Source organism: Austrofundulus limnaeus, unplaced genomic scaffold (assembly GCF_001266775.1).
Source record: "Austrofundulus limnaeus strain Quisiro unplaced genomic scaffold, Austrofundulus_limnaeus-1.0 Scaffold337, whole genome shotgun sequence".
NCBI lineage: Eukaryota > Metazoa > Chordata > Actinopteri > Cyprinodontiformes > Rivulidae > Austrofundulus > Austrofundulus limnaeus.
In genome coordinates this window covers 146,304-155,908 of record NW_013952739.1, presented here as the reverse complement: position 1 = coordinate 155,908, position 9,605 = coordinate 146,304, and the positions used below count along the sequence as shown (strand labels likewise).

General features: G+C 43.5%; 1 protein-coding gene across 1 annotated transcript in view; it reads left to right on the top strand.

Annotated features, from left to right (window-relative positions):
- e2f6 (E2F transcription factor 6) overlaps window positions 1–5,783 on the top strand; it is a gene marked incomplete at its 5' end in the record, with an annotated part of 11,636 nt that extends 5,853 nt beyond the window's left edge. The window contains 4 exon segments of the mRNA XM_014022638.1: window positions 744–893; window positions 4,777–4,891; window positions 5,051–5,201; window positions 5,488–5,783. Coding sequence (XP_013878092.1) covers window positions 744–893; window positions 4,777–4,891; window positions 5,051–5,201; window positions 5,488–5,510 — 439 coding nt within the window.
- Between the last annotated feature and the right edge of the window lie 3,822 nt (window positions 5,784–9,605).

Below are 9,605 nucleotides of genomic sequence, written 5' to 3'. Positions count from 1 at the left end.
CCTCAGTGACAAGAGGAGAATGTGTAGCGCTGAGATAATACATATGTATGGTGATAGCGTCAGCGCTAACGCTAAAGCTCACAGGCTAAGCTGAAGTTCCTCTCTGTCAACGCTCTCTGGTTTCATTTAAAAGAGTCGATCATCAGATATTGTCCAAGATTAACCTTCAGGGTGGATATAGCTCGCTAGCAGCCTCGCACCGATGACCTACCCTCGTCATCATTTACCCAGAATGCTTTGCATGTAAATAAAATGGGCCAGTCCGTGTAATACATTTTTAAATTTTTAGTTTAAAAATGATAAAAACTGAACATCCTACAGTAATTTTACAGTCTTTATTCTACAGTTAAAATAAATGTTTGTCAAATAAAGTCTAATGTTTCAACTAATCATGGATCCTTTCAGAAATCTGTGTAAATCTGTGTTGGGAGGCACTTCTCCTTTGCAGAGATAATCCATCCCACCTGACAGGTGTGGCATATCAAAATGCTGATTAGACAGCATGATTATTGCACAGGTGTGCCTTGGCTGTCCACAATAAAAGGCCACTCTGAAATGTGCTGTTTTATCACACAACACAATGGTGCTCTGATGGTTCTTCATCACAAATGAACAAAAGATGTGTTCTGTCAAAATAAAATGCTGCTTCCTGCCAGGATAAATGCTGTCCGTTGTTTTTAGTGCCGAAAACGTCTTCAGATGGACATGTCCCAGTGAAACTGGTCCATTTTCTGTTTCTGCAGAGGAGCCTGTCCCATCTCCAGCTTTCTGGATCAGAACCAGATCCAAGAAGACATGGACAACCTGAAGGTGGTGGAAGAAACTCTGGACTGTCTGATCCAGACCAGTGACCAACAGTTGTTTGATATGACCAATGACCGGAACAACTCTATATATCCTTTTACACCCAGAGGTCAAAGGTCACATTTGACCCAATCTGTTCTTCAGTAATTGTTTTTTCACAATGTTCTGTCTGTCCGTTTTCTTCCGCTTATCCGGGGTCCACAAAACACATGTAGACTGGTTGGATGAACTCCCATGCACACTCCAGGACCCTGCTGAGGGTGTAGAGGTGGTCCAGTGTTCCACGACCAGGATGAAAACCACACCGCTCATCCTGAGTCCAAGATTCGACTATCTGACAGACCCTCCTCTCCAGGACGCCTGAATAGACCTTACCAGGGAGGCTCAGAAGTGTGATCCCCCTATAGTTGGAACACACTCAGCGGTCCCCCTTTTTAAATATGGAGACCACCACCCCGATATGCCAAACTAGGGGAACTGCCCCCGATGTCCACGCGATATTGTAGAGTCGTGTCAACCAACACAACCCCACAACATCCAGAGTCTTAAAGGGATCCCTGATTAGTTGTAACATTAGACTTTATTTAATAAACATGTATTTTAACTGTAAAATAAAGACTGTAAAAATACTGTAGCCTGTTTAGATTTGTAAATTTTTAAAAACATATTTTAACACAGACGGAGCCATTTTATTTACACACAAAGCATTCTGGGTAAATGATGACGTGGATAGGTCCTCGGTGTGAGCGAGCTATATCCACCCTGAAGGTTAATCTTGGACAATATCTGATGATCGACTCTTTTAAATGAAACCAGAGAGCGTTGACAGAGAGGAGAAGGTAGAAATGACTCAGCCTGGAACTGAAAATATGGATGGAGGACAACAGAGCTGCTTCATGGAAGAAGAACCTCAGCTTAGCCTGTTAGCCTTCGCGCTAGCACCGACGCTATATTGCCTAACATGTATTAGCTCAGCACTAGCGCGACAAACAAGCTAAACTGAGGTCCTCCATCCATATTTTCAGTTGCAGGCTGAGTCATTTTTGCGTTCCCCTCTCTGTCATGTAGATGGAGGACCTCAGTGACGAGAGAATGTGTAGCGCTGAGCTAATACATATGCTGTATTTGGTGATAGTGTCGGGGCTAACGCTAAAGCTAACAGACTACGCTGATGTTCTTCTTCTATGAAGCAGCTCTGTTGTCCTCCATCCATATTTTCAGTTCCAGGCTGAGTCATTTCTACCTTCTCCTCTCTGTCAACGCTCTCTGGTTTCATTTAAAAAAGAGTCGATCATCAGATATTGTCCAAGATTAACCTTCAGGGTGGATATAGCTCGCTAGCAGCCTCATACCGAGGACCTATCCACGTCGTCATTTACACAGAATGCTTTGCATGTTAACAAAATGGCCCTGTCCGTTTTAAAATGTATTTTTAAAAATTATAAAAACCAAACAGCCTACAGGATTTTTACAGTCTTTATTTTACAGTTAAATGTTTATCAAATAAAGTCTAATTTTACAACTAATCGTGGATCCCTTGAAGGAACTCCGGGTGAATCTCATCCACCCCCGGTGCCTTGCCACCGAGGAGCTTTTTAACCTCCTCGGTGACCTCGGCACCAGCGATTGGAGAGTCTGACCCAGGGTCCTCAGGCTCTGCTTCCTCGTGGGAAGACGTGTCGTAGGATTAAGGAGGTCTTTGAAGTATTCTGCCCACCGACCTACAACGTCCTGAGTTGAGGTCAGCAGCGCACCATAACCAGTGTTGGTGGTAAACCGCTTTCCCCCCTGAGACGCCGGAGGGCGGACCAGAATCACCTCGAAGCTGTACGGAAGTCTTTTTCCATGACTTCTTCGAACTCCTCCCACGCCTGAGTTTTTTGTCTCAATGACCACCTGAGCCGCAATCCGCTTGAACTGCCGATACCTATTGGCGGCTTCCAGAGTCCCACAGGCCAAAAAGACCAGATAGGACTCCTTGTTCAGCCTGACAGCATCCTTCACCGCCGGTGTCCACCAGCAGGTTTGAACGTTGCTGCCAGGACATGCACCGACAGCCTTACAGCCACAGCTCAGGTAAGCCGTCTTGACAATGGAGGCACAGAACATGGCCCACTCAGGCTCAAAGTCCCCCACCTCCCCCGGAAGTAAGCAAGTAAGTCAGTAAACTTTATTTTTATAGCACCTTTCACAGACACAAACATCACAAAGTGCTTCACAGAAAGCAAAAATATCTAAAAACAATGAAACAGATCACAGATATAAAAACAACAATTAAAACACAATAAAAAGCACATTAACTAAAAGTCTGTCTGAATAAAAATGTCTTAAGATGTTTCTTAAAAGAGTCAGTAGAATCTGAACAGCGGAGGGACAAAGGGAGAGCGTTCCAGAGCCTCGGGGCCACCACCTGAAAAGCTTTGTCTCCATGGGTTTTATAATGGGTTCGAGGGACCACCAGCAGTATTTGATTTGAAGACCTCAAAGTCCTGGATGGACAGAGAGGCTTCAGAAGGTCCAGTATGTATTTGGGGGCCTGACCATGAAGTGCTCTGAAAGTTAAAACTAAAATTTTAAAATGAHYYCTCAAATGCACAGGGAGCCAGTGCAGAGAGGCTAAAACAGGAGTTATGTGGGCTCTCCTGTGGGTCTTTGTTAATAACCTCGCTGCAGCGTTCTGCACAGACTGAAGCCGAGCCAAAGAGGATTTGTTCAAAGTTCTCCCGGAGGTGCGAGCTGAAGCGCCGTCTGACGGGAGACTCTGACAGACGTTCCTAGAAGACGCTCACTATACGTTTGCGTCTGCCAGGTCTGACCGGCATCCTCCCCCACCATCAGAGCCAACTCACCACCAGGTAGTGGTCAGTTGACAGCTCCGCCCCTCTCTTCACCAGAGTGTCCAAAACATGCGGTCGCAGATCAGATGAAACGACAACAAAATCGATCATCGAACTGTAGCTTAGGGTGTCCTGGTGCCAAGAGCACATATGGACATCCTTATGCTTAAACATGGTGTTCGTTATGGACAATCAATGACGAGCACAGAAGCCCGATAACAAAACACCACTCAGGTTCAGATCGGGGGGGCCATTCCTCCCAGCCACACCCCTCCAGATCTCACTGTCATTACCCACGTGAGTGTTGAAGTCCCCCAGCAGAACGAGGGAGTCTCCGTTAGCATCTCCAGCACCGCTTCCAAGGGCTCCAAAAAGGGTGGGTAATCTGAACTGCTGTTAGGCGCATAGGCACAAACAGTCAGGACCCGTACCCCCACATGTAGGCTGAGGGAGGCTACCCTGTTGTTCACCGGGGTGAACCCCAACATACAGGCACCAAGATGGGGGCAATAAGTATGCCCACTCCAGCTCTGCGCCTCTCAGCATGGGCAACCAGAGTGAAAGAGCGTCCAACCCCTCTCGAGGAGACTGGTTCCAGAGCCAGAGCAGTGCGTCGAGGTGAGTCCGACTATATCTAATCTGAACCTCTCAACTTCACACACCAGCTCAGGCTCCTTCCCCACCAGAGAGGTAACATTCCACATCCCTAGTGCCAGCTTCTGAAGCTGAGGATCAGACCGTCAAGGTCCTCGCCTTCGACCACTGCCCAGCACACAATGCACCCGACCCCTTTGGCCCCTCCCACAGGTGGTGAGCCCATGGAAAGGGATCCCACGTCTCTTCTTCGGGCTGTGCCAAGCCACCAGGCGCTTGCCAACGTGCCCCACCTCCAGGCCTGGCTCAGGAGTGGGGCCCCAGTGACCCGCATCTGGGCGAGGGAACACTCAGTCTAAATGTGGCACACATCATAGGAGTCTTTGGGTTGCACTTTGTCTGATCCCTCACCTAGGACCGGTTTGGACTAAATTGGTTGCATGGTTTGGACTTTTTGTTTTGCTCTCTGGGATAATGTAAGTTGTAAATATGAACTACAAATACATGGAATTCTATTGAACTTCTTTAACTCGATGTGCACATTAGCGTATGTGACCCTTGAGGATTTCAGTCGGCTCGAAACCTTTCAGGAGCAGACGTTGGTTCTGGTGAAAGCTCCAGAGGACACCAGGCTGGAGGTTCATACTCCTAAAGAGGTAAGAGGACCAAATAAGTCCAGTTTGTTCTGGTTCTGTTTGCTTTAGTGAAAACTGTTAAACTAGTTCAGATGTTTGGAGTCTGCAGGTCAGGAATGATCCCAACCTCATACTTTGTTTGGACGATTCACGTTGGGCTGTCTTCATCTTCTGATCCAGAAAAGCATCCAGGTCCATCTAAAGGGGGTCACGGGGCCAATCACAGTGATGACCTTTGACATAAAGACCACACAAGAAACCAGCGAGCAGAGAAACAACTGCTTCTTAACACTAGACGAGAGCCGGATAAATACGACTGAGCTTCACACAGGTAACCTGAACCACAACACCTGGACACCTGACTGAACATAACAGGTGTAACAAACATCACAGGTGTAACAAACATCACAGGTGTAACAAACATCACAGGTGTAACAAACATCACAGGTGTAACAAACATCACAGGTGTAACAATCATTTCAGGTGTAACAAACATCACAGGTGTAACACCCAGAGCACCTGACGTTTGGATTATGAGCAGAACTCAAAGTTTGTTGCTGCCTCAGGTCCCAAGGTGTCAACGTGTTTTTGTTTTTGTTCTCATGGTTCTCCTGCAGGTTCATGTGGAACATCAACATGACCACTAGGGGGAGCCAGTGGTCCTTGTGGTTCTGCAGAGGAAGGTTTGTTGGGGTCCTCTGGTCCAACAGATCAGATCTGCTTCAAGATGGAAAAACTTTGATCAGACTGAAAAACTGGATCATTTTCATTCCTTCTGATTCAGATTGAGACCTGAACTCTGAGGGTCAAAGTCTCATCTTTACTGTAAAACATTTTGGTTTTATATATGTATTTTTTTCTGAATAAAAGAATATTTACATTTGTAACTTTCTTAATAAACAGTTAAATAAGATGTGAATAGAAACAGTATTTTAATGGCTGAACCAAAAAAAGTTGTTTCTTGCGCCCTGTAATCTGACCTTTGTGTGGCTCGTGTTTCTGTCAGTACAGATAAAATTGGGTTATTTTAATCTTTGAGTTTGAGCTCAGAACCAACAAACAGACTTCTCTTAGGTGGTCCAGACTCTCAGTGCCATGCTGGTTTCTGAAGCTCAGATTCTTGTTTTCCTGTTTGGCACACCTGGGACCTATTGCACGAATCTAGGACAAGGGATTGAATCAGGATTTGGTGTAAACCTGAATTAATTAAGCCTTGAATCGGTTACATGACAGAGGAAGCACTTGTGTTTCCATGGTAAAGTGCTCTGAAACTAACCTGGTCCTGACCAGGTTTAAAGTGGAGCGCCCCGCTCCGTCCCTCGTCTTTTCCTACAGCGATCATTTTAAGTGAGCGAGCTGTTCATTTTAATTTTGTTCATTTTGTTAATTTCAGAAAACACAGATTCAGTGGCACAAAAAGTTTTTATGTTTTAAATTATTTCAGCATCAATCAGTGTTTCTCTTCATCTGAATCATAATTAACCATTAAACTGCTGGAACAAGTGAGACTCATGTGTCTGATCCACCTGATGGGTCTAGTAAACAAACCGTGAACGTGCATTAATCCTAAACCATTTACAGCTGGCTTGAATTTGCCACCTTAATTGAGCGCAGCTTGGTGTTAGAGCAACAGATTACAGCTGTTTACAAGTTGAAGACTAGTTCAAGCTCAGCTTACAGCTCATATCCTGAATTTATAAATCTGACTTTTGTGAAATGAGCCTCTGNAGGCCAATTTCAAGGCATTTAGAAGAGCAAGTGATGAGAAGATAAGTTTATTTTCTATTTAAACATAAAAACAGCATTTTAATAACAGCTAAAGGTGACAGCGATACTTTGTTATAGTATTTAAATGTATGCCTGAGAAACACATCATATTGCCCCTTTAAAATCAAGAGGAGCCATTAAAATAACTCTTAAGGAGACGGAAGAGACATACCTATCCAGAATCAGGGTTAAATCAGCATGAGATCTGATCCTCAAGAATCTATCTGCTCTTAAATCTAAGTACTTATTCACCTGGCTTCATACCCAGCCAGCTGCACCAACCCTGAAACTTCCAGTTTCTGTCTGACACTGTCTACTTTTTGATCAGTCCTGCAGCCACTAAATAACATTTGATTTTTTAAAATATATATATTTTTTGACATTCCATAATTTCAAATTATGGAATGACTGAATCATCAGTCAAATGCAGGACATTGTTTGAACTTGTGGGACGCCAGGACATAATAATAATAGTAATAATAATACATTTTATTTCAAAGTTGCCTTTCTGGCACTCAAGGACACCGTACAAAGAGTAAAAAGTAACAGAAACAAATAAAATGTAACCATAAAAATAGATAAAAATAAATAAAAAACAATGTATCTATATAAAATCTATGTAAAAATCTATGTAAAAATCTATGTAAAAATACTTGTTATTCTTGTTCTGGTCTGATGGAGGACTCTTGATGTTCTTCAGTCCTGGATGGGAACAGAAGTTGTTCTATGTGTAGCTTGGGCATGCCAGAGGTACTAATGCACCCCCATACCATCATAGAGGCAGACCTTTGAACCGTGTGTTGATGAGAGGCAGGATGGTTCCTCTCTTCTTTAGTTCAGAGGGCTTTTATATTATTTATCATGTAAAACCTGTAGAGATGCAGCTTTTAACACATTCTGTCTCCATCTTTTCCTTGAAGCCGTGTCAAACCTGGACGTTGAGAGCAAGGTGTCGGCTCATTATCAGGCTCCATGGCATCAGCAACACAACGTTTTCCACCCCTGCACCCGAGCCCCGTGTCTGGAGGAGCTGCACAGGAACGCCCAGCTCAGCCTCAGAGCTCTGCACCGAGGTGAGGGGGCTTCGAGAGCTGGTTTGGTCACGCACATCTCTCCCAGCGTTTGTGTTAACCACATGTTTCTGCAGATGAACAGCAGCATCAGAGTTCCTCCAGTCGGGAGAGGAACAGGGTGACCATCTCCATCTCCGTGGCTCCGCCCATGCCCACCTTTCCCTCACCGCACAGCATCCGCCGCCAACAGAGGAGCCGCCTGGCACGAGCGGTAAAAATTAATATAAATAGCCTCTTGGTCATCTCCTGCATTCAAAGTAACTTTTCACTGTTATGCTGATGATCTACAGTTGTATATGTCCTTCTCNGGTGACATGGCAGATGGTGTCAAACGCTGCACTCAAATCAAGTAGGATGAGAATGGACAGCAAGCCAGACATGAGTGAAAACTGCAGGACGGTCCTGTACAGTTTGATACACCTGGTCAACTTTCTGTAGCTCATCAGCTCCCAGGTTACAGTAGTTTTATTACAAGGCTTTTAACTGAAATCAACTGGATCTTTTATGACAAACAGCAAGTTTGAACACTTTAATAATTACATAAAACAATTACAATCACATTATTCATGTTTCAAACATTTTACAATCAAATATAAATTCACGAATGTTTTATTTTTTCTGAGCGGACTTGTTCCTGAAGCAGAAAACATTCAGGTCAAAATAAAACCAGGCTTGGACAGTTTGCAAAGTCGACCCCAGGGACGTCTTCAAGCTACTCAACCAATCCATGCTCTTAAAAAATAAAACTATAAAAACTTAATTGCTATTTCTGTTAAAGTTTAAGAATCGATGCGTTTTGCTGCTGTTGTACCATAATGTTACCAGCTCCGTGAGTCTCCCCTTCGCCTCTGCTCCTCCCAACCTTCTCCCCCAGTAATGTGGAGGATCTGTGAGAACATGTGTCAGCTCTTCAGGAGATTATAGGCCAGGAAGACTCCAGGTCCAGATGTCATTTCAGATTAACAAGATTAATAATCCAACATATTCTGATCTTTAGTATCTCAGTCTAGAACAAGATCAAAAGTACTTTTTACCTGATATAAGACTCTAAAACTTGGCTAGAGATACATTTTTCTGCAGTAAAATTACTCTACTGCTCAAAAATATTAACAGATTAAATAAACTTCACTTTAAACCTGCTCGGGACCAGGTTAGTTTCAGAGCACTTGTTACCACAGAAACATAAGTGCTTCGTAGTTAATGCAACCGATTCAAGGCTTAATTAATTCAGGTTTACACCAAAATCCCGGGTTAATCCCGGGTTAGTTTCCCGCAATAGGCCTCTGTTTGTGTTTACGTTTACAAATCCTGTGTGTGTTTATATTTACAAATCCTGTGTGTGTTTATATTTACAAATCCTGTGTGTGTTTATATTTACAAAATCCTGTTTGTGTTTACGGTTACAAATCCAGACTGTGTTTATATTTACAAATCCTGACAGAATCCGATTAAAAAGGAATATTTTTTTAGCCCATTACTGTTTCTACAATTAAAACAAAGTCAATAAAATATGACCAACACAATAAACACTAATAAAAAAACAACACTCAGATAAACAAACATTAATAGACAAACAAACACTCATAAACAAATACATAAACAAAGAGTGGCAGGTTGGTCAGTAATGGTAACTGAGTGAAGGCCTATTGCACAAAAGTCAGATTTCTAAATTCAGGATATGAGCTGTAAGCCGAGATTGAACTAGCCTTCATCTTGTAAACAGCTGTAATCTGTTGCTGTAACACCAAGCCGCGCTCATTTAGGGTGGTTTATTCAAGTCAGGTGTAAATAATCTGGGAGTAATGCACGTTCACGGTTTGTTTACTAGACCCACTGGGTGGATCAAATATTTCCTGATCAGACATGAGCAGTAAGACACGTGAGTCTCACTTCTT